General features: G+C 35.7%; 2 protein-coding genes across 4 annotated transcripts; one reads left to right on the top strand and one right to left on the bottom strand.

Annotated features, from left to right (window-relative positions):
- The first annotated feature begins 383 nt into the window (after positions 1 to 383).
- Positions 384 to 6,131, top strand: LOC110885368. The gene is made up of 11 exons (XM_022133049.2): positions 384 to 837; positions 1,608 to 1,729; positions 2,062 to 2,506; positions 2,623 to 2,741; positions 2,888 to 3,635; positions 3,708 to 4,103; positions 4,189 to 4,362; positions 4,449 to 4,673; positions 4,757 to 5,093; positions 5,172 to 5,358; positions 5,442 to 6,131. Exons 1-11 carry the CDS (start codon positions 643 to 645, stop codon positions 5,923 to 5,925), a joined length of 3,432 nt encoding a protein of 1,143 aa, XP_021988741.1. The 5' UTR covers positions 384 to 642; the 3' UTR covers positions 5,926 to 6,131.
- Positions 6,132 to 11,500: 5,369 nt separating this feature from the next.
- LOC110885369 (ATP-dependent DNA helicase Q-like 4A) lies at positions 11,501 to 22,450 on the bottom strand. 3 transcript variants are annotated; one of them, XM_022133050.2, is made up of 25 exons: positions 22,307 to 22,450; positions 21,813 to 21,983; positions 21,556 to 21,723; positions 21,282 to 21,339; positions 20,863 to 21,171; positions 19,664 to 19,843; positions 19,085 to 19,582; positions 18,208 to 18,339; positions 17,276 to 17,362; positions 17,056 to 17,183; positions 16,843 to 16,963; positions 16,460 to 16,611; positions 16,249 to 16,384; positions 16,024 to 16,147; positions 15,421 to 15,491; positions 15,285 to 15,353; positions 15,091 to 15,192; positions 14,824 to 14,982; positions 14,667 to 14,747; positions 14,438 to 14,599; positions 13,741 to 13,796; positions 13,509 to 13,641; positions 13,325 to 13,419; positions 12,098 to 12,175; positions 11,501 to 11,821 (listed from the first exon to the last, which is right to left on the bottom strand). In XM_022133050.2, exons 2-25 carry the CDS (start codon positions 21,851 to 21,853, stop codon positions 11,614 to 11,616), a joined length of 3,348 nt encoding a protein of 1,115 aa, XP_021988742.1. In that variant the 5' UTR covers positions 21,854 to 21,983; positions 22,307 to 22,450; the 3' UTR covers positions 11,501 to 11,613. The 3 variants fall into 3 exon arrangements, with proteins under 3 accessions (XP_021988742.1, XP_021988743.1, XP_021988744.1); XM_022133051.2 differs by having other exon boundaries at positions 21,813 to 21,949; XM_022133052.2 differs by lacking the exon at positions 21,813 to 21,983 and having other exon boundaries at positions 22,307 to 22,447.
- Between the last annotated feature and the right edge of the window lie 2,875 nt (positions 22,451 to 25,325).

Here is a 25,325-nt window from a genome sequence, read left to right as displayed (position 1 = left end):
AAATTGCTAGATAATTATAAACTATTAACCTAATCTTAATCATACTACATAAATCAAACTATTAAAGAAAACTTTCACTACCTTGAAATATAACATGTTTTTTAGGTAAATAGTTATTACTTATAACCTGTAACGAGCAAACATATAAACCAAATCTGAGATATAGTTTACAACCAAGTATGAGATTAAGATTACGAAAAAAACAATATCAAATAAACTTATACATATACTTCTAGAAAAAAAAAAAAGTAAGCATCACCAGCGTCTAAAACTATAGTTAAGGGACCAAAGCTGATCAATAATATACTAAAAGGTAAAACATGTAACTTTCATCTCGTTACCAAATATATTTTATGTTACACCCTCCGATTCCAGAATCCTCATCATCCTTTTTAACCCCCTCTCTCTATCTACACACACTTTCTCTCTCTAAAATATATTCTGTATATATACATGTATATACATATACGGCTCCATATAGAACGCGTGTACATTCAGGAGACTACTTATATCCATCCACGTACAACTTAATTCCTAAATCAATTCCAACTTTCTTCTCAAATCAGTAAACTGTGTGATTCATCGGTTCTCTGAGGGTTTATATCCAAATTTCATTCGTAAAATCGTTAATTACAGTCACCGATGGAGGTTGGAGTCGCTATTTCACCGGAGAACGGCGGAGTTGCCATGGAGTTTCCGGCCGTTGACGGTGCCGGTCTATCATCGCCGCCAACTTTGCCGCCTAGGCTCCGCCGGAGACTCACGGAAACGAAGGCGTCTCCATCAAGTGTTGAAGAAATTGAAGCTAAGCTTCGTGATGCAGATCTTCGTCGACAGGTTGTTGTTGTCATAGATGATTAATCCGTTTGATTATCACTTTATTAGGATTTTTGTTATTGTTTTTTTATGTGATTTGTTTGCGATAATTTGTTGAAACTGTAAGGTGTTAAGAGTTGTTAATTCTGTGAGTTTTCTTTCCTTTTCTTCTCTTCTTTTTTTGTTTATAAATATGTGATTAATTTTACTGAATTAATTGCTGAAATTTTAAGGTGTTATTGATTATATGTTAAAGAGTTTTTAGTTATGTGTACTTTGTTAGTTTGTAAGATTAATTTTATTAAACATGTGATTAGTTTTACTGATTATTAGTTAGGTGTTACTGAAATAATTGCTGAAATTGTTAGGTGTTGTTATTGATTATGTGTTAAAGAGGTTTTTAATTCTGTGTGTTTTCTTGTTTTTTATTTCTGTTGTGTAAGATAAATCTTACTAAACATGTGATTAATTTTATTAATTATTTATTAGGAGTCTAGAAATCGGAGATTATGCTCGCTTTTTGATGGAGTAAAATTTGTTTCATCTTGTTACCTGTGCATCTTTTTTTTTTTATGTTTCTTTTTGATTCTATAAGCTTCTTCTCTTTGTCGTTGAAGGTTGAACATGAGTTAGGTAAGGTAGTTGGTTCAGAATCTTTACTCATGGTGTAAATATTCAAATAATTGAAAAGTAGATGAGATAATTAGGAACTGTGTTTTATGTAGTTTAACTGATTAATCTTTTTGTTTAATAAGACTTGCTGATTTTTTTTTGTTGTTGACTGTTTGCAGAAATTCTATGAGCATCTATCAAGCAAGGCGCGGCCAAAGCCCCGGAGTCCTCCACAATCTGGTTACGACGAAGACCTCGGTCAACGTCTTCAGGCAAAGCTCCTGGCTGCTGAACAGAAAAGGTAAATTTTCCTAAAAAAGTTTCTTGTTTTTTTTATCACATGAAACCAACTAAGCTTAAATTTCTTGAAGTGACCGCCGATTGTGACATATTTCTGTCATTTAGGTGTTAACTAAAGTTGGGTTTGCTCCATGTGAAGTTTAGGTTATTATCTATAAGTGCCTACTATTTGGCAGCTTTTGTTTGACAATTTTGTTCTTAACTGATTGATCTGTGTATTTGGTTGAACCTTTCCTCTTATACCTCTTTTCAACTGCCTTCTTTAGTCCTCTTGTTTGTTTGTCTTTAATTTTGGACCACACAATTTATTGATATATATTTTTTGACTATCAGATCAAGCATTTTAGCGAAAGCTCAGTTGCGTCTAGCTAAGCTCGATCAGTTAAGGCAAGCAGCCAGAACAGGGGTTGAAGTGCGTGTTAAGAAGGAATGTGCAGAGCTAGGGACAAAAGTGGAATTGCGCGTAAGGCAAGCAGAGACGAACAGAATGAGAATCTTGAAGGCCCACAGACAAAGACGTGCGACATTAAGGGAGAGATCATCCCAGTCTCTTATAAGAAGGATTGCTCGAGAGACTAAGTATAAAGAACGTGTCGGTGCTGCTATATCTCAAAAACGCGCAGCAGCTGAGAAGAAAAGATTGGGATTGTTAGAAGCTGACATGGAAAAGGCACATGCTCGACTTTTACAAGTAAGAAAAGTAGCCAAATTCGTCTCTCAGCAGCGAGAGATTGAAAGGAGGAGGTTACGAGAGAGTTTGGAAGATAAGTTACAAAGGGTATGTAGGCCTTTTGTTTTATTGTTATAAATACTCATTTCCGAAGTGATAGTTTTTGACCTACATATCAAATGGGTCGAAAGAGAATTTATTTTGCGCAATGTGATTGTATACAGGCAAAGAGGCAGAGAGCAGAATACTTGATGCAGAGAGCAAAGCTACATAATTCTGTAGGGGCTAATTGGTCAAAGAAAATGCAGAAGCAAGCTGACGATCTATCTAGAAAACTAGCAAGGTATACGCGCTATAGATTGAACTTTTCACTTTTGTGTGACATACGTATGGGATGTGTAAAGTCAGTTTTACGTGTTATTTTTGTGACTTTATATTTAAAGAATGTTTGCTGAACACTTGTTTTTCATTTTTTCATACATCTATTAGGTGCTGGAGAAAATTTCTTAAGAAAAAAACCACCTTTGAACTGGCCAAAAATTACTCTGTTCTAAACATTAATGAGGATAATGTAAAATTGATGCCATTTGAGCAGTTCGCACTCCTGATTGGAACACCTTCTACACTTCAGACTACAAAAGCTTTACTGGACCGACTCGAAATCCGTTACAAAGCTTTAACGAGTACTGCCAGTGGAATCAATTTCAATACTCAGAACGACATTGATCACCTCCTTAAACGAGTTGCCTCACCTAAAAGAAGAACCCCCACCCGTACTAGACAGATAAAGAAAGCAGGTCCCGCCAGATCAGTCTCAAGGTCACCGGTCAAGCTGTCAAGGTACCAAGTCAGAGTAGTGCTATGTGCGTACATGATTTTGGGTCATCCTGATGCGGTTTTTAGCGGTCAAGGAGAACGTGAGACCGCTTTAGCTGAGTCAGCTAAGAAGTTCGTCCACGAATTTGAGTTGCTGATAGATATAATACTTCAGAAAACCGGAGAAGACTCGAGCCCTAAACACATGTTTAGGTCACAGCTGGCAGCTTTTGATTCGGCATGGTGTGCGTTCCTGAATAGTTTTGTTGTTTGGAAGGTTAAGGATGCTGAGTCATTAGAAGAGGATCTGGTGCGGGCCGCTTGCCAGATGGAAATCTCGATGATGCAAAAATGCAAGATGACACCTGAAGGAGACAACGATGCTGATCTTACACATGATATGAGAGCTATTCAGAAACAGGTTTTAGTTAAATTCTTTCTATCTTTATGAATTATGAGAAATGGAGAAGTGTAATTAATGTTTTGAATGCAGGTTACTGAGGATCAGAAACTGTTGAGGGAAAGAGTAATGCATTTGAGTGGAGATGCAGGGATAGAGCGTATGAAGAATGCTCTTTCCGATGCACGAATAACGTACTTTAACGCAATGGAGAATGGCAGTCCAGTTAGTTCACATATTCCACATATACCACCGTCTTCATCCTCGCTGGCAACCTCAACTGCTGACTCAGACAAAAGGAACAGAACTGAAGAGCCTAGCCGACGTGTAGTCCGTGCCCTATTTAAAGATGATGATTCCAAGACAACGGTGAAAGATGAGATGATCAGCATGGAGAACGAGTTAATCGTAAATGAATTTGTTCATGGGCAGCATTATTCATCTGGTAACAGATTCAATGGTGCTGTTGAAGACCAAACAGCGGTCAAGGTTAGTTTGTCTTTCTGTTTTTTTTTTTTTTTTTTTTTTTTTTTTTTTCTTACTAGTGAACAAATACCTAAAAGGGCCCTTATAGGTGCGAGAGACGATGGAAAAAGCTTTTTGGGATGGGATCACTGATTCTATACAAGACAATTATGATCGTGTTGTTGAACTGATGAAGGAAGTGAGGGATGAACTTTGTGAAATGGCTCCTCAAAGTTGGAGACAAGAGATTATGGAAACTATTGATGTCGTTATTCTTTCTCAGGTAAACAAACATGAATATTTATTATTTTCATTTGTTTGGATTGTCGAAAGTCGAAACATTTATTGAATCTTGTCGTCTGTATGTAGCTGTTGAATTCCGGGAGTTTAGACATGGAGTACCTCGGGAAAATTATGGAGTTTTCATTAGTGAGCCTGCAGAAGCTTTCGGCTCCAGCAAACGAGATGAATCTTAAGGAAGCTCACCAGAAAGTTTTAAGCGAACTCGCTGATACATGTCGAGCCAATGATTCTAACCATTCACATGCTATAGCATTGGTTAAGGGCTTACGCTTTGTCCTACAGCAGATACAGGTTTGTGTTTATTTAATTATTTTGCGGTTATGTCTCTTTTCATTGATATTATGTTTATTAAAGCTCCCCCATCTTGTATGCAGGCGCTGAAGCAAGAAATTAGTAACGCTCGTATCAAGATGATGGAACCATTACTGAAGGGGCCTGCTGGGTTAGAGTACCTAGGAAAAGCATTTGCAAAGCGGTTCGGACCACCATCTGATGCAACGGCTCGTCTTCCATTGACCATGAGGTGGCTTTCGTCTCTTGGGTCCACCTATGATCAAGATTGGAATGACTACAAACAGGTTCTTTCACGCTTGCAAGACGGTTCACCGTCAGAGAAGCCCGTGCTTCCTTCCACCACTCTTAGAACTGGCGGAAGCAGCTTCTCTAGTGGATTGCAAACTTTAACCCCCGCATCTGTAACAGACACCGCCGGTAAGTTTATTGTCTATTCAGTTGGTTTGGGATATGTTAAAAAATGTTAATTTGACCCAAGAAACTGTTTTGCTCCAGATAATCATCAATACCCAGAGTGCAAGGGAGAAAAGCGTGATTTGCTAGTGAGGCTCGGTTTGCTGAAACTCGTAAACGATGTTTATGGTGTGACCCAAGAAGAGGTGCCTGAAACGTTGAAGCTTAACTTTCTCAGGCTGAGGATGGTTCAGGCTCAACTCCAGAAGATTATCGTCACTGCTACCAGGTAGTTAGCCATATGAGGCAATTTTGACTCGTTTACTCATATTAAATGTTGATATCTGATGAACTTTGTGATGTTGTGTGCAGCATTCTAGTCCTTCGACAAACGCTTGTGGTGGAACAAATGATAACAAGCCCTGAAGAACTGGAAACCGCAATACAAAAATGCTCAACCGAACTTTTGCAACTATTGGACACGGTGGAGAGTGCGGGACTTGAGGAGATTGTCGAAGTTCTGAGCAAAACCGTAGAGGGCTTTGACAGAACCAATGATCCTACCAAAAACGAGTCGAGAAGACTTGTCATGGCAAGAATGCTGAGAAAAAGTGTACAAGCCGAGGACTCAGTTTTTGTGAAGGTATCTCAGGCGGTATATATGGCTACTAGAGGGGTTGTGCTTGGTGGCAGTGGGAAGCATGGAAGACGGGTGGCAGAGATGGCGCTCCGCCAAGTGGGGGCGGCTGTTCTCACGGAGAGGGTGGTGGAAGCCGGGGCGGTGTTGGGAGTGATGGCGAGTGTGACCGAGGTTGTTCATGGGGCGTGGTATGATCGGTTGATTGAAAATGTGTGACCGCCATTCGACTAACTCTAGCTTGGTTTGTACATAAATGTGGGTTGTGTAGTGATTTCCACAGATAATTTATGTAGTGATTTCCGTACATGTAGTGGTAAATAGCGTAAGGGTGTTATGTATAAATTGGTCACCAAGTCTATGTATGTAAAGGGAATGAATGAATGAATGATTGAATAAATGAATAAAAGATACTTTCTGGTTGATAGTGGATGTTATTTTGTTTTTTTTAAACAATCCTAGCTATAGGATTTATTGGGTTTCCTCTTGGTGTATAGGCATTATTGCCTAATGGAGATGGATATGATCGGGTGGTTTCGCTGATGACATGATGATACTCTAGTGGTCTGTCATTGATCCAAATTTTCCGTTAAAAAAGAACAATCCTAGCCATAGATTTCAACAATCTTGCTGTCTCTGGTTGACAAAGTGTATCGTTAGTAGGGTATGTGCGATCAAGTGTATAGTGTATCGTTCGTTAGTAGGGTATGTGCGATCAAGTGTATAGTGTATCGTTAGTAGGGTATGTTTAACGTAGTCGTCTTTTTAGGGTTCGGCCCCATATCCTCACACAGTTAAAGTAGTTGAAACGTTATTGGATTATTTTTTCGGCTGATGATAGCGGCGGGGTGGGGGGGGGGGGGGGCTGGTATCTGTTGGATGTTAATCGCATGAAAGAAGAAAGGAACAAGAAGGGTGATGTTATGGTGTAATAACCTTTGTCAACCTCTATTGTGTAGAGTTAAGACTACTAGAGTATGCTGTATGCCATGCCAAATGTGTGGGTAACACATTCATACATTACTTAAACAGTGAAGAGTGATATATATGCCAGACATTTTAATATTGAAAAGTAGTTTAGTATAGTAGTTTGTTTGGTGCCTATAGCCATAGGTTCTTATTTAGTTGTCATTATATTACCTCGTTATTTAATAAGGGTGTTAAGAGTTATTTATTTGATTTTCTGTTTTCAAAATACATATAATCGAGATATATTATATAGCTATAGTTATATTTAACATATTATCTATATTTATGTTTTCATCACATGCTCTTTTGCATCACAATTTGCTTTTTTGTTTTTCTCCTTTTCACCATTAAAAAGTTCCATCTATTTCGTTATATTTAACATATTATCTATATTTATCTATATATGAAAGACAAATGACGGTGACATTTACCAAATCAATCCTTCTTTTGTATTTTACTATAACCTTTTATTTGTTTATTTACTATAACCTACGAGTCTACGACACTTTAACTATGAACCATTTTTTAAGTTTAGTTTGCATGCCAAAAATAATCATTTTCATATAATTATTGTTACTGTAACACGTTTTTTCAATGTCTTTGAAAGCGTGTGGATCGTCGCATATAAGGCAAACGATAACTCATCCGCTTGATATTTACAAGGATCACGAACGTCGGCATTATGAACTCAAATTAGTTTACATTCAACTTAGAATTCTTCTACGTATCCGCGCCGCAACGCGCGCGGGAATTTTTACTAGTGAATATATTATAAATATAACATCACATTGTTTTTATTTTTAATATTACTTTACGTGCAGATCCTAATGCATTGAAGAACTTAGAAGAAAAAGTTAGGAATATCCTAAAAAAAATTTGAACCTAAGGGTATCACAATATTTACTCATGGGGGTATATGATACATAAAATGGCGTAGAAAATAAAAAATTGCACTAATTTTGCACTTCGCCAATAAAGTTGGGGGTAGCACGGGCTGCCCCTAGTTACATGCTATATCCGCCCCTATCCTGATGAGTATTTTTATTTGGGGAATTGGATTTTAATAATTCAAACTTTGTCACGTTGGTGGACGTTAATCCATACTTTCAAATTATTTTCCTCTACCGCCCTTCTTTATACGAGGATTAGGAAAGGGTATTTATAGTGTCGAGACATGCATGGACTAAGGGATTAACATCATGTACGATGTCTATTTACATACTATGGGTCCAAGTTATTAACCAGTAGGCCATGGTTTCGACACCGATGTGTAATGTTCACAACAACCCTCATCAGAGTAGTTACTACTAAATATGAATGAAAATCTGACGTATCAACTGACCAGATTAAACATTAACATATATAAATTATTTTGCAAAATAGTGTCTGTGTTTTTATACCATTGTGTTGGAGATAGACTATGCGTGACCTAAAATAACACAACTAAATTATAATTATCAAAATAAAAACCCACATGTGAATATTAATTTTAACATTAGGAGTTACAAAATTGAGTAATTGGGTAAAGTCTCCGTCATGGGCCACGAGCACCGTAATGTGTATAGGTTAGATGCTGACTTTTTATCTAGTCAAAAGTGGGTGGCTTGGCAATTAGTTCTAAGTTTGAATTACTTGTCACAACATTTGAAATTAGCGTGTTTTGCCATCGTTGAATTATCCTAAAAAAGTGTTTTTTAATCCCCAAGCAACTAAAGGTTTTTTTTTTTTTTTCCTCTCTAATGGGGTCAAGGACAAGCAACAAACCCCAAAGGCAAGCAAACAATCTACAACCCGGTTGTTCTAACCGTAACATGTGAATGAATTGTACAACCCTTCCGATTTGGGACGGTTTGGACAATTATGTCGGTTTTATCAATTTTTGAACACGATGATACTTAAAAGTAGATGTTGCGTTTTTGCTTAAAAATCAAATTCAACAGGTGTAAAATCATCTCTAACAAGTTAAATTTTGAATGCTTACCTACAAACCTGAAAAAACATCACAAAGTGCTTTTGGCGTCCTAAATCAAACGATTTTAATAGTTAAATGTAAGTAGCATCAATGTCACACCACTGCCAACGACCACCAACACTGAGTCGATCTAGGACTTGCGCGTTGCGTCGAATCTACAGGAAAAATAGACGTAAAAAAATTGAACCACACATGTACGTTGTGCCGTGTTAGTTCGCAAAATTTTGAACAAAACGTAAAAATGTTGAATCACACATGCACGTTGCGTAATGTTAACTCTCCAAATTTAGAACGAAACGTAAAACCAAAGTTTATAAAAGATGAAAAGTGTAGGGGACTAAAGTTGGAAGTCAAAAGGTTGTGAGATTAGATTGCAAATAAACAAAACTTTTGGGTTGAAATTAAAAAAACAAATTTTGAAGGGTTAAAATTACAAAACATGAAAAGCTTTTGGTTAAAAGTAAAAAGATCATTTTTTTGTGTTTTCCTTTTATAACTTCGGATATATAATGTTTTATTAAAAAAACGAATATGGTTTTGCGATATGCTTATTTTTATCTACGTTTTGATGTAAATTTTATAAAGAACGGAGACGTATCAAATTTAACGTTTTATAAGTCGTTATAAAATTTTATGTTCCGTTTTTTTATAAAATTTACATCAAAGCGTAGATACAAATAAGTGTATCGTAAAATCATATTCGGTTTTTAATAAACGTTATATATCGAAAATTATAAAAGAAAAACACAAATATGTATTTATTAATATCAAATCACTTGAAAGTTGAGTTTAAATAAAATCACCCCTTTTAAAAACCCCAAAGCATGAGGTATAACCCCCTTATTGCACAAAAATGTTGCTAACTAATAGTATATAAATTTGGGGAATTGGTCTGTAACAATTCTAACTAGAGGTCATTGACCATTGACAGTCTCACCTTTAAATCTCCCCCCCACCAGTCCCACATTTCACCTATTTTTCCTACACTGATCCACAGTTAAAAAAACTTAACGAAGTTATGTTTTTTTTCTAAATTACAAACAGTTTTTTTATGGTTTTTTTTTCAGAACGACGATACGAGTCCATTGATGTAAAAGTTACCTCAAAACGGTGCTCAAAACGATGAAAACGACGCTTCAATTCGGGTGTTTAAAATTCCAATTAACAAAATCAAGTCATTTGGAGCACTATTTTGAGGTAAGTTTTACATCAATGGACTTGTATCGTCGTTCTAATCAAAAACCCTAAAAAATATGTTTGTAATGTGGAAAAATGCTTAACTACGTTAAGTTTTTTTAACAGGGGGACCGGTGTAGGAAAAATAGGTGAAAGGTCGGACTGGTGGTAGGAATATTCAAAGGTGGGACTGTCAATGGCCAATAACCTCTAGTTGGGATTATTACAGGCCAATTCCTCTATAAATTTAGTGTAAAGATCAATACAAATAGGTCTTAACATATAAAATGACCTTAACATATGAGAAGTGAAGGAAACTCTTTTTTTTTTACTTTTTTTCATCTACTTAAGTATAATATTTAATTGCAAAATGTAAAATATTCTAGACCATATATTTTCCCTAAGCTTTTCGCAATATACACATAGGTATAGTTTAAGCTTAACTATATACATATGTGTATATTATGAAAACCTTAGGGAAAATGTATGGTCTAAAATGTTTCTCTAGATTCTTAATTAGCCTAGTGTTTCGCATACGATCCTAACCCTATGTATTTCTCAATGAGCCTGGTGCTTCTCACAAGATCTTAATCCTATATATATATATATATATATATATATATATAGGGGGAGGTTCATTTGAGAAGAAAATTAAATTGAGAAGAAAAAGAACAAATGGTACAATTGTAAAACATTAAATAGTTTTCTCTCATCTCATTTATTATTCTTTTTGACTAATTAATTAGTCATAAAGATTATCATCCTCCACACTAAATTTTTTGCTTAGATACATCAAAATTTATCCTACACGTTTTTTAAATTTATCCTACACTTATTGAAATTTATCCTACACCTCGTAATTCATCCTACACACCTTGTAATTTACCCTACACCTTAAATTAATTTTTTTCTTCTTTGAAAAGATATATTTTTTTTTGAAAATAAGTTACAAATTTAATGTAGTTAGCTATTAAAAAAGAAGACTAACAATTAATGATATATCTAATTTACCAATATACCCTTACACCCATATTAAATACAAAAATTAAATTAAGTAAAATAAAGCATTCTTATTGGTTGAAGTTTGTTCTTTTTTATTCTTACAAAAAGTTTCTTCTCATTTGAACCCTCCACTATATATATATATATATATAGTGATTTTACACTAGTAGAGTAATTATAATCACTCTACTAGTGTACACGTTTTTTTAGGACTAAAATGTTTAATAAGATGGAAAAAATAAAAAAAAAAACCTCTTTCACTTCTCATGTTAAATCAATTTTTATGTCAAAACTCATTTATACGATAATCTTACTCTATAAATTTAAATAAAGTAGCTTTTATAATTGTATTCAATACATTACTAATTAGTACCACAACCCATTTTGACAATATTAGCGTGTTACCCTACCCTTAACTTCATTAGATTTAAATACATCTCTAAACAAGTTAAAGTTTGAATGCTTACCTACAACTCTACAAGGCTAAAAATGTAAAAAGGCCTCACAAATGTAATTCAATCAATCAATGTAGCTTTTATAATCGTATTCAATGCATGTTACCCTACCCTAAATCAATGTTGGCGTGTTACACTACCCTTATGACTCGGACCTATTTTGGCATGTATTTACTTGCCTATTTTTGCACCTAGAACTAGAGTTGTCACCTACAAAGCGTAAATCAAATAAACTTTTGCTTCATAAATAAACTACATAAACTTCTTATAACAATTATAATGTTAATGTTAACAAAAAGGTTGCACTCTTCATCCATCATGCTGATGAATGTCCTAAGCATCACCATCATCATGGTCAACAAGATAACGAACACGACGAGCAGTTGTAGTGTGGGGTCCCTTCGATACCGACTTCTCTGAACTAGCCGGGCTTGCTACGAAATCAAAAACGTCCTTCGGATTCCCATTTGAACTATAGTATTCATTGAGGGTAGTCTCAATGGTTTCCAGTACTTTATCCCCATACTTGCTTACTTTCGCCCTGTTTCAAATTTCCAACACATAATTGATATACATCAACTTATGAGCTAATCATATTTGATTACCTGTCAACTTGGAAATAATATTTCCAAATTATGTATAAATTAATTATCATGATATATAATCTAAAAATAACCCTTCAAGCCATGCTGCCACTTTGTTTGATTCAAAATAGTTGTGGTATGGTCCATCCTAACCCGACCCGTTAGCAAACCCGCCAAACCAGCCCATTTTGCCACATCATACTCATTTTTGGGACCATGTGAGGACTACTTACTTGCCAATGCCATTAATCTCAAGAAGTTCTTCTTTTGTTCTCGGGATCCTTTTGCTGATATGTTGCAAAGTAGCATTCCTAACGCATTAAAACAAAACAGCTTGTGAGGACTGTTTCTTTATCATCAAATATAATTTTGCTCAGATGATTCAAAATTGCCATAAAAGTAACAAACATACAAACGTACTAATAATGATGGTAGTAAACGACTGCTAACATACAGTGATATGAGTAAACTATAGGTAAAAGAGCAAATAGACAAGAAAGAAAAAGCAGTACCCCTATGCAAGTAACTATACACTCCCCTCAAAGGGGTATACACCCAAACAACACTAAAGCAAGGCTAAGTCTAAGCCAAATAAGAATATATGAAAAGCTAACGCCCCATGACACATCTTAGACAGACCTATACACTCGCCCAAAAGTCCATGACCCTAGTACGATGTCTCCAAAAAACTCTTATCCTTGACCATGTCCTCGAAGAGGTGCAAGTCCAGCAAATCCTGCTTAATCCACTCATCGCATGTTAGTTTGGGTCTGCCTCTGCTCTTGAGCTTTCCACGGGTCTTACTAGAGTCGTCATCGGCTCCGTTGTCAAGCGACAAGGGCCCTTTGAGCACGTGCCTAGGCGCAACCCCAATAAAACGCCTAGTGGTGACCAAGGAGATCCAGATGGTGTGTTTTGTACAAAAGCCCTTCCAGGCAATCGCTTTGTTTCAGGCACATGCGATTCAATTAGATGGGCTTTATCTAATAAAGCCTTACCTTATTTTTGTTTTTGATTTTCTTTAATATTTCTTTTTATCTTATCAACAACCAATTGATTGCTTTTACCCTATAATAATCGGCACTATGTCAATAATTCCACTCTCTATATATAATAACACATGATTCCTTTCTTCTTCGTACTACGAGACTCGAGAGGCAGGCGATTCAAGTAGTTGTTTTATTTGTTTCAGGCTAGCGCTCTTTTTGTGCCTTGCGCCTAGGGCCCAAATGAGGCCTCGTCGGCCTCCTCTTCACATGCTGAAAACCATCTCGATCTCCTCGTCCTTAACTTATCCGAGATATATGGCACCCTCAACATTGGCATAAAATTTTAAAAGTATGGTACTATAAAAGAATGGCATAAAAGTAATTTTGCTCACATGATTCAAACTTCGGTCCTCATTTTTTACATAAAAAAAAGATGCAATTTTTAATAATAAAAATAATAATAGAACTCACCCAAAGATGTGGTATGCCATGACCCCTTCCCCTGCTTCCTTAAGAAGTAGAGTTCGAAGCATCTTCAGTGCAGAGAATAATTTGGCATAAAGTTCCTACATAAATGAAAATAAAAACAATTAGAAGTGCAAATCTTGACACGTTAGTTACAAACGATTAAACATGGGTTAATTCAGATATGGACCAAGTCTACTTCTGGTTGAGTTTGAGGAGTATCTACTACGCGGGGAGGGCTTTGTTTTGATGACGTTAACCCCTTTGCTGGAGTAGCTATGTCATTTCTACTAGATTTAGATGCTTTAACAGCACAAGGAAACCTACAAGAAACATATGCAGGCTTGCAGTTAGATGTTAACTTATCCTAAAAACATGACACACAAAAAAAAAATGTATGTATGAAAAGATACATGAAGTACCTTAAAGTTATGGTCTGCATGCCTGCTAGTAAATTAGAGGCCTTCTTTTCATTAACCTAAATAACAATAAAGAAAAAAACAGAAACCGTCAATTAGTAAATGTGACAAAAAATATGAAACATAAGAAGATTCATTCTAACCTTACTGCCAAAACAAAGATGATAACTTTGTTAAGGGGAATTTTCTTTTTGAGTAAAATGCTTTCGTCCCTGAGGTTTGGCCAGTTTCGTGACTTTCATCCAAAGGTTTGTTTTTCGCATCTGGATCCAAAAGGTTTGAAATCTTGCCATTTTCATCCGGCACGTTAACTCCATCAATTTTTATCCGTTAAGTCAGGGGTATTTTCGTCTTTTTTGTTAAATTAAAGGGCAATTTGGTCTTTTTTTACTTTATGTCCAAGCGTTTAGCATAATGTACAAACGAGTCCTTAATTGAAAAAGATCGAATTGCCCTTTAATTTAACAAAGAAGAAGAAAATATCCCTGACTTAACTGAGAAAATGGATGGGGTTAACGAGTCGGATGAAAATGGCAAGATTTCAAACCTTTTGGATCCAGATGCGGAAAAACAAACCTTTGGACGAAAGTCGCAAAACTGGCCAAACCACTGGGACGAAATGGCATTTTACTTCTTTTTTAACATGTTTATAAAAAATAAAACTTTTACAACATTTAGGATAAAGTATTGAAAACCTCACTTTTAGGATCGATGACACGTTTCCATAATAATCACTTCTTTTAACGACCTCGATAAGAATCTCCTCAACAACAAGATGGTGTAGGACACGCAACGCTTCTCCCTTTGCGACACTTTTTCCAGCTCCATGCAAACTTAAGGTATGGTGTTCATACTTTTTGACCTGCATTTCAATGTTTGTCAAGTGGTCAAATTCGCACATCACAAAAAGAAATACACAAAAATATTACATTTTGGCTTAAGGAGCCTCTGTAGACTTCCAAGATATGAGACGCAGAGAATTGTTGTTCAACAGATTTCACTAATTCAACCTGCAAAATAACAAAATAACTCAGCAAACAATCATTATGACATATTAATAGAAAATATATTATATTTGATCATAACCAAATGCTTTGCTATCTCGGTAACATCCTTGTCTACGAGGTTTTGGGCCTTGGAACAATTATCACAAGTTTTCTTGCAATTGAAAGAATCAAACTTTTCTCCAAAATGAATAAGTTGTAGAAAACGTCGACAGTCAACATCATTCTCACAGTAATTGACCTGAAGGAATTAAGAAAACAAAAGTGGTTTAAGTTTATAAATTATAATATTAATTATTTAATACCAACCTGCTAATATCAAAGTTTTAAACAATAGTATCGGAAGTACCATGCGCAAAAGGTTCTCGGTATTAGTTTCCAGTACCCTTCCGGAACTTGCGTTATAGTTTTGCTCCAGAAGTCCATGACTAAGCATGTGCTTGACCCGAATCTTCAAAAACAGCAATTTGCAAGCCTTACTAACATAAATTGTAAACCGAAGTAAAAGATATCACTAAATTAACGATGTGATTAGTGACTTACGTAATCACTATAACTATAATACAAGACGCAAGAAGAACGTTGTCCGTCTCTACCTGCACGTCCACATTCCTATTTCATGAAAAAATACCGTCAATTATTGTGAATCAAGAAGTGGCAATCTAATCACAGCATATACCTGGTGGTATCCTTCAATGGATTTAGGAAGAGAATGATGAATGACAAACCGAACATCGGGTTTATTAATACCTGACAAAAAAATGTTTTATTACATATATTAATCATCTAATAAGCAACCTAAGCAGTTAATGCGGTAAAAAATCGAATATCAGTCAAGGACCGATATTTGAGATATGAGTTATCGCAGCGGGATATCGGTATTTTTAATATCATGCAGAATTTATATATATAGCAATTTAACACTAGCAATTCAGTATACTCTCCTCCCATCAACAGTTTAACCTTTTGCAACTTGCGAAACACTAACAATTGTAGCATGTAGGAACTGATTAAGACTTAAAACACAACCATTTAACACTAACAATTAACAGTTAAGACTTAAAACACTAATAGCAACAATAAGAAGAAAGACGAATGGTAGAACTAAGAAGAAAGGTACTGATATCGAGAAAATCGGTGATATATCGGTCAAATATCGCCGATAATATCAGTACCGATATTCAGACTGATATTTGACACCAAATTTTACATGGGGAGCGATAACCGATATATCACTGATATTAATTGCATAGTAAGCAACCAAAAGAGTCGATCATCATACCCATGCCAAAAGCCACAGTTGCACATATTATATTGATCTCATCTTTACTCCACATCTTTTGAACTGCTGCACGTTTATCAGGGTCCATACTGCCATGGTAAAACGCAGCTTTGTGCCCATATTCCTGACAAACATTATATATTCATCCAAAAGTAAATTCAACATTCTAACTATTAATTAAGAGAACAAGTGAACGACATATAAATAGAAGAATCAAGAATGAACCTGCAACGTTTCAGAGACTTTTTCACAATCCTTCTTTGAAAGACAATAAATGATTCCGCATTCATCGTTATGATTATCCTTTATGAACTTGTCAATATCATCCACACATTTTTTTGTCTTGGGGATAACTGAATACCTGTTATAGTGGCATGTTTAGAAGGTCAACCGTCAACGCTATAAAAAGCCCATTGTATTCAAGGTCAACTCATACCTTAAATTTGGGCGGTTGAAACTTTGTCGGAAAATAATACAGTCAACCAGACCGAGAGCCTGCACAACATCTTCTTTGACACTGGCTGTGGCGGTAGCAGTTAATGCCAACACGGGTATGTTTGGAAACTTTTGCTTCAATATACCAAGACTCTATACAAAGTTACAAACCACCTTTATTTAATAGCCAAAAAAACTCAAAAGATATAACCAAGTTTAAATCCAAAAATACTTAAATACTATTAGACTATATTATTATGGGCCCACGGGCTCAATTAAGTTACATTATATAGAGATTACGAGTAACCCTAGAAACCTAACTGAGCCTGTGGGCCCATATTATTATGGGCCCACGGGCTCATAATAATATAGTCTAATAAATACCTGGTAATCTGGTCTGAAATCATGTCCCCATTGACTAACACAATGAGCTTCATCAATGACAATTCTATCTAGTAATTCTCGTGCATGTAAGTTTTCCAATTGACGTAACAAAGCATCGCTTCTGTATTCACAATATTAGAGCATTAAAAAGTTGGCAACATGCATGTGATCAATCTTAAATATCAGAAATTCGGAATATTGATAAGCACTTACTTTGCTATTTTTTCAGGGGTGACGTATAACAGTTTGTAACGACAATGCCCTGAGCATAGCTCTCTGAGAACGTCTTGTTGCTCAGTCCATTCCATATTTGCACTTAAGTAAGCGGCAGATATGTTTGCCTATAGTATATTCAAATTCGAAAATTCAGTATAAGGTACCAAATGCAGATGAATATGAAAATGTCAAATAGGAAGCAAATAACGATACATACCTGTAATAAATGCATTATTTGATCTTGGATAAGAGAAACAAGAGGTGAGATTACAATTGTCACACCTGGAGAAATTAGAGAGGGTAGCTGCAAGAAAGTGGTGCAAAACCACATTTTATTATTTCAAGACTTAACTATAATATTTTTCTATTAATTCCCGAAAATGAGAGAAATAAACCTTCTTATTATATCTTAATCTGGGTTCTAATAAGCTTGTGTTATGTAGTATTTGTATTAAAAAAAGAGTAAAATGCCATTTTCATCCCTGAGGTTTAGCCAGTTTTGCGACTTTCGTCCAAATGTTTGTTTTTCCGCATCTGGATCCAAAAGGTTTGAATGTCATTTTCATCCAGCCCGTTAACTCCATCCATTTTTATCCGTTAAGTCAAGGGTATTTCCGTCTTTTTTGCTAACTTATAGGGCAATTCAGTCTTTTTCATTTTATGTAAAAAGACCGAATACCCCCTAAACAAACACTGAAGTGCCCTTTAAGTTAGCAAAAAAGACGGAAATACCCCTGACTTAATGGAGAAAAAAGAATGGAGTTAACGAGCCGGATGAAAATGGCATTCAAACTTTTGCATTCAGATGCGGAAAAGCAAACCTTTGGACGAAATTCGCAAAACGGGCCAAACCTCAGGGATGAAAATGGCATTTTACTAAAACAATCAAATAACTTGTAGGCTTTAATTAAACAGTGTATACAGTATAGATAAAACTATCAATTGTCTTCATATATAAAAAAATTCATATAAAAACTCATTCCATTCCTATAGGTCAACCAAACATGATACTGGAATGTAAATATCCAATCCATCACCTTGCTTATTGCGTTAATTCATTACCCTGTCCTTTCCAGTTTAAATTCCGGTCAACCAAACAGTGTATGTATCCATACAAGCATCCAAAATCGACAGAAAGGTATATGGTACCTGATATGTGAGGCTCTTTCCACCACCAGTTGGCATCAAGACAAATACATCATTTCTACTCATCGTGGCATTAATCACCTCTCTTTGGTTGGGACGGAAGGAATGATTCCCAAACACTTTCTTGTTGTTAGCCTGAAATCAGAAGCATTATACCCATAGTTGTTAATGGTGAATAGCAGACGATAGCGACAAGCAACCTATATGCTACGTAGCGATAGCGATGAAATTAGCGGGCACTAATTTATGTTTAGCGATACACTAGAAGATAATTTTAGAATTTTTTTTATATGTATATTATATCCAAATACGGTGTTTCTATATGTATATTTAACAAAAAAACCTAAAATCCAGCTGTTGTATACGTATATTTCATCTCTATTTATATTAAAACCAGTACAAAAAAAAAAAAAAAAAAAAACTGAAATCCCGCTATTTACTCGCTACGGAGGTGCCAAAATCAGAGAGCGATGAATGAGCGCTTCGCTACGCTATTCGCTGTAGCGCTCGCTATGAACGCTATTATTAACAACAATTATTAGACCATTGTCAAGAACACTAGAGGTTGCAAAACAGGTGAGTCAGACAAGTTGGGCATCTGGTCAAAACATGTAAGTTAATGCAGGTAGGGTCAAGTTGACCCGAAAGTCTGAAACAATTTCTTGCCCGAAAATTTAAATTTTCGCTAAACAATGCATGTGTCAAAAACATTTTAGGAAACTTTTAACGACCTGTTTCCTTTTCTCGTATCTTTTTCTCTAATTTACCCATTTGACCCTTGAAGTGACCTGGCCAACAGTAACTGCGTCGAAATTTCCACCTATAATACCAATAAATTCAGACCTACGCTAAAAGCCGAAACAATGAAAATGTTACAAACCTCCAACTTTTTGGTCCATGGAAAATCTCTGTTGCTCCATTTCACATCATCTGAACCTTCAATATAATTAACTTCAACATACTTTCGGACATAATTTCTCTCAACGGGAGTTGAGAAATCACCAAAGTTACCCACTGAGGAACATGGTAACGCTAACGTGCCCCACTTATTATTATTCTCGTCAGTCTTGGTGTACGTGCAAAACTGATCATCAAGTCTAACCGGATCAATCCTTGCAGAAAATGGAGTTACATACTGTAAAGGTCTAGCGGTTGTAACCGTATATGCAGAAAAGCTTGATTTGCAGTCTTCATTATCTAGCGTAACATATTTCTCAAGAAGTTTGATTTGCTTATTCAATTGCCGCCTATCTTGACGAAGTTTTTCTATTTGATCTGAACGTAATTCGCCATCATCGTCAAGGAGATCGTTTGATATCGAAATGAGCATATCCTTCATAATTTTCAAATCGTTTGCAGCTTCTGGGCAAACTCCAAGCTGAAACGAATTCAGAAGTTAGTTCTAGAACCTTCCATATAATAATCCGAGATTTGTTTAAATAAATTTCAGATTACGTGCCTTGAAACCATGACTACACTCCACGCATAGCTCTTCGGGTAAACTTTTATCGTCACATGCTGTAATAGTATTACTTGCAGCTGGGGTGAAAGGTGGAATCTTTGAGATCGATGGTCGTGGTGTGCAAAGTGAAATTGATTGGAAGCTGTCAGTAATCATTTGATCCACATCAAGATGATTCTGCAATTTGAAATTAACTAAAATTATTACAGAAATATTATTACATGATAACTATGGTTGTAAAAATCCCGACTAGCCTCCAATTCGTCGCTGATTAATTGCTAGTCGGAGGTTCACCGGGTAATTTTTATCTAATCGGCCAATTAACCAGTAAGTGGTCAACATGCCAAAAATCGGTAGCAGGCTAGCAATTCCAGCCAGATTCGTGACCAAAACCTGTAGATTCCGGCAATTAATCCTATCTACTTGAAAATATGGGCCGAAGAAGGTGTTAAAACATGTCTACTTGAGAATATATATATATATATATATATATATATATATATATATATCATAGTTGTCGATAGCGAATAGCGACAAATAGCGACAAGGCATGGCTAGGCTACGTAGCGAATAGCGACGGCTATTTTATAAATAGCGATTACACTAGAAAAAGATTTTTGAAAATTTTTATATGTATATTACATCAAAATACCTTTGTATATATGTTATTTTACATGTTTTTTTGAAAATTTTCTAGCGATTACACTAGAAAAAGATTTTTGAAAATTTTTGATAATGAGTTTCTGAATTGAAATTTAATTGAACTCGTGCATGCCCGCACGAATGCAGCTCCGAAAACCCCAGGCCCGCGTGGGCCAGTTTTTGCAGCAACCTTACCTTTATTTTTAATTTTTTTTTTGTATTAAAGCCAAGCCCAGACGACAGGTGAGAAAGTAAAAAAAAAAAACGCTAAAGTCGCCATGAACAGCTTAGCGACACTTGGTCGATTCGCCATAAGGCGCGCTATAGCGATCGCTATGGTCGCAATTAACAACTATGGTGTGTATATACATATAAAACTGAAAATTACATATAAAATCCCAATCCGATTAATCCTGACTGATCAATCCCTATTAATCCTAATTAATCGCTAGTCAGTACCCCACCGGCCAACTAGCACCTAGCGATTCTTACAACACTGATTATTGATAACATGGAGTTCAAACCTCAAGGTTTATATTTATTTGCATACTTACAGCATTAATGTCACTTCCACAGGCATTCTTAGTATCAGCCCTTCCAGCTTTAGCAACAGAAGTGGGAACTGTTGCTAATGGTTCAATCACAAGCCCATGATTACTATATTTAATATCAGTATCATCCAAATTTTGGTCTGCCAGAGTAGATCCTGTATGACTTTTATTCGCGTCAGAAGAGCATTGTTGAGTAGCTGGTTCAAAATCTTGAAAAGAGGCTGTATCCCCATCTTTTGCCACTGGTCGGCTTTTACCGGGACTTGTATAACTTCTAGAAGACACCTTGAGACTGGAAAGAGCTTGCCAAGCCTGTCAAAAGCTTAAATATTTAGAAAGTTCTATTTTATAAGAATATATATTATAAACACTGAATAACGACTGTTTTTGAAAGAGTAGAAGATCAACAACTAATGTGTTACCTTGTCGACTTGTGGACCATGTGTCGTTTTAACATTCTGAAATTTACAAGTGAATAATCTGGAGAAAAGAAGAGAAAGGTGGCATCTCAAACATATATAACCACACAAAGAAACTATACAAAGCTTCCTAGACATATAGATTACAGAGCAATTAAATGCTAAGAAAAATAAATAATCTACATAGACAAAGAATCATGTTATCCGAATTCAAAGTTTCTCAAACAGCACTCGTTATTTAAATTCAACTTCTTTCTTAAAACAGATGCTTGCTTACCTTGCAGTGGAAGCCATTTCTTCTGCAACCGGTTGTTTTTGCGGTGTCAAAGAGAAAAGAAAGTTACATTTCGATATTCTGTCTCGGCTCAAAAGATTATCAAGTGATTTAGCATGTTGACACCAGTTACTTCTCATTGACTTGTTAGCATCTCCACCACCGTTGCCTCTGCCGAATATCATCCACACGATATAACAAACATTAAACTTTTAATCCTAAATTAAAGAACCAAAAAAAACTAGGGTTACCTTTCTTACCTCACAAGTGTTTGTTCTACGTCACTCATCGATATGTTCATCCACCACTAATAACGCTAACTACTATAGCCGATTACATACGATACCAATACGAAACATCAAAAGATCACAGGAACAGCAAGCACAGATTTTGACTTCTGAACAGACCAAATTAGGGTTACAACTTGTAGTCTGGTTCAAATTTAAAACATTTAATCAAACAATCTGCCTGAAATAGTTTGTTCTTTGTTATATTACACATGTTATAAGTTAAAATATAATTATATAAACATGAAATTACTAGAAGCAATTTTCACAACAGATGTTAAATCTGATTATCAGATATTCTTCAAGTTTGACAAAATTGGCTACTATACATTAACATATAAACATAAATCCCTAAATAAACATATCTGTAAGAAGATAATTTTGAATAATTGTTTGTGGTAAATAAAGACCTAGTTTATAATCGAAGATAGATATATATGAATACGAATGTGAGTGTAAGAAGGTACCGCGTTAGGTATAAAAATGATCAGTGGATAGCAACTGTAGATGAGAAATGTATGGCATCGGTGACGGTGGCCGTTAAGGTGCCGGAAGAGAGCTTTCGGAAGGTGTGTGCTGGCGCCTGGCGGGATAAAACGTTATCTTGAAATTTAAATATATAAATTTATGAAAGGCCTCCTTGTTCCCACACCCCCTATATCTTATTTTCACATCTCCTAGTGTATACGGACCGTATACAATTATACGGCCCATATAAAATGTCTTTTAATAGGAAAACGCGCAGAGAATGTTTTTTTGATTTTATTATATACGGCCCGTATATAGTTATACGAGCCGTATACATCGGTATACGATTTGTAAAACGTATACGGCTCAATGGCTTTATTTTGGGAGGTTTTTGATGTTACCACATTTATACGGGCCGTATATAATGGTGTTTTTTCAAGTATCACGTTTTTTCCAGTAAAAACACAATCATTCTAGGGTTTCTAAATTCTTCATCAACTTTAACAATGTCGATAAACGTTGATCGGAACACGCCGCTTAAATCGGAGCACAGGTAGAGTAACGTCACCGATCAGTCCGTTGATGGAAACCTTAGCGATCGCAGAGATCTTCGTGTTGGTTATTTATCGATTCCGAATAACTAGCAGAAGAACGCGACACACGATAACTTTAAACTTTATATTGTGTGATTTGACCAGGAAATGATTGGAGGTGATTGCTACTTTTAATAAGCTGTCATAGTTGTCAAATTCGATTTCAACAAATCTTTTCCTTTTCCTTCAATTTCTAGAACATTCTCCGTAACATGAAGACGTGTTGGATTCTTCTACTAGTGGTATTTTAATGAAGTATTGAAGATTGAATGTGCAAACCGCAACCGTTTTTTACTACGGAAATAGTGGCTATGCGAAATACAAACCGTAACCGTTTTTTACTACGGAAACGGTGGCTATGCGAAATACAAACCGCAATCTTTTGTGACTATGGGAAACACAAGTTTTCTTTTTGAGCTTGATGGGTGTCCGTTATCTCAGTTGAGGCGTGCATTGTTTAAATCTGAATATAACTAGATGTTACGTGTAACTTCATTAAACCAAGAACAAAGCCTATTTCGAAACACATGTGTTCGTATCAGCGTTGTTTATCACCCTGTGTGAGCATTGGAAACCCGACAAACAGTCTTGACAACTGTGACAGCTTATCTATCTGTGTGTGTCACATCCATCCTGTTATAGCAATCGATATGATTAATTTTACAGATTTTTTTCTAATTAGCGTTGTTAACTACCAAAAGAATGCATACACAAATAGTTCTAGTGGATGAAGCAAAGAGACCGTTGTGTATCTGAATCAGGTTCTCAAACAAACACTACTAAAGATGAGTTGGTGATAAATACCGGAGCTGTTATCTCGGTTGTTCAGTACTTTCGTGATAAATACAATGTTCATCTTCGTTATCCTTTGCTTTCTGCAATTCAAGCAGGCAGGGATACAAAACGTACTGTTTCAAAACACATGTAGACGAAAATAATAAAACAAGCAGGCATTGATTTTGCCAAGATTGAAGGAAAGAAACTGGCCATAAGCATTGTGGATTCTGAGCGTTATTCGAATGTAAGTGGATCGAGTGATACGCTTATCTATTCTGATCAAGGTGGGCATGGTTTGTTCGGGAGTAAATCACCACCCAAAGATCAACAACTTGTGAGTGGGGAATATGGCAATGAAGAATAGTATGGATAAGAAATCACCGGTTCGGGTGATAAGGAAAGTTGCCTCGTTCTAATAGATTTGGTAGGTTGAAAGAGGTGAATAGTCTTGAAAGATTTGTTGAAATCAAAGAAAAGAGTAACTAGCAGAAGACGTGTCGGGTTCTTCTGCTAGTTATTCGGAATGTTTCGAATCATCATAGAAGACGTGTCGGGTTTATATTTCCCATAGCCACTGTTTCCGTATACAAAACGGATGCGGTTTGCATATTCAATCTTCATTGCTTCATTAAAATTACAACACATGATAAAATGCTTGGAAATTTGAATCAACTCTCCTATATCAACATACTCTTCTCCAGACGCTTAGTTGTTATGAATGACAACTTGAAGGGTCTAGTTAACTTTCAGATTCAGATTCAGGAAGCAGATGATTTGTCAAAAAACATGGTCAACGTAGTAAAATGTGAGCTTTTACACCAACCATATCGAGATACTTTGTGTTAGTTTGATTTGAATTTTGAAAGTTTGAAAGATGTATTCAATGGATGTCTGTTATCTCAACGCTTCTCCTTACATTACTGGTCTGGAATTGGACAAACCGCAATCGTTTTAGTGCTTCTCAATTAGATATTATTTATTGAATCAGAATCAGGGTTCTCAAAACAAGGATCGTTCTAATAGATTAAAGAGAATAAACCATTTTTACCCATAGTATACGGGTCGTATAATATTATACGGCCCGTATACAATCATCGTATACATTGTATATGATTGGGTAAATTTTTTCACATGCTGTATACGGCCGTATAATAGTATACGACCCGTATTCACAGGGTAAAAAATGATCTGGTAATTTTTTTCACATGGTGTATACGGGCCGTATAATAGTATATGGCTCGTATTCTTAGGGCAAAAAATGGTTTATTCTCTTTAATCTATTAGAACGATCCAAAAAACGAAGAACAAAGTCAAATGTGATCAAACTTGGACATCAGAAGTAAATCTTGAAGCAAATATGTGGTTCCCAATTGGTTACACAAACCACTAATAGACATGTCGTGCATTGTTTAAATCAGAATCAGGTTCTCAAAACAAGGATCTCTTTAATAGATTAAAGAGAATAAACCCTCGTTTCTTCATCTTCATCTTCAAGAACAATGATGAACAGATGATGTTTTTTTTCGCAGAACCGTTGGTATTAAACCAATCATTTGTTGATGTATATAACAGAGTAACCCTCACTCTCGGTCATTTTTATTGAGAGAGTTGGGTTTTCAACAAATCTTTGTGAAGTTATTCAAAATGT

This window comes from Helianthus annuus, chromosome 10 (genome assembly GCF_002127325.2).
Source record: "Helianthus annuus cultivar XRQ/B chromosome 10, HanXRQr2.0-SUNRISE, whole genome shotgun sequence".
NCBI lineage: Eukaryota > Viridiplantae > Streptophyta > Magnoliopsida > Asterales > Asteraceae > Helianthus > Helianthus annuus.
This window is presented reverse-complemented; position numbering and strand designations above follow the sequence as displayed.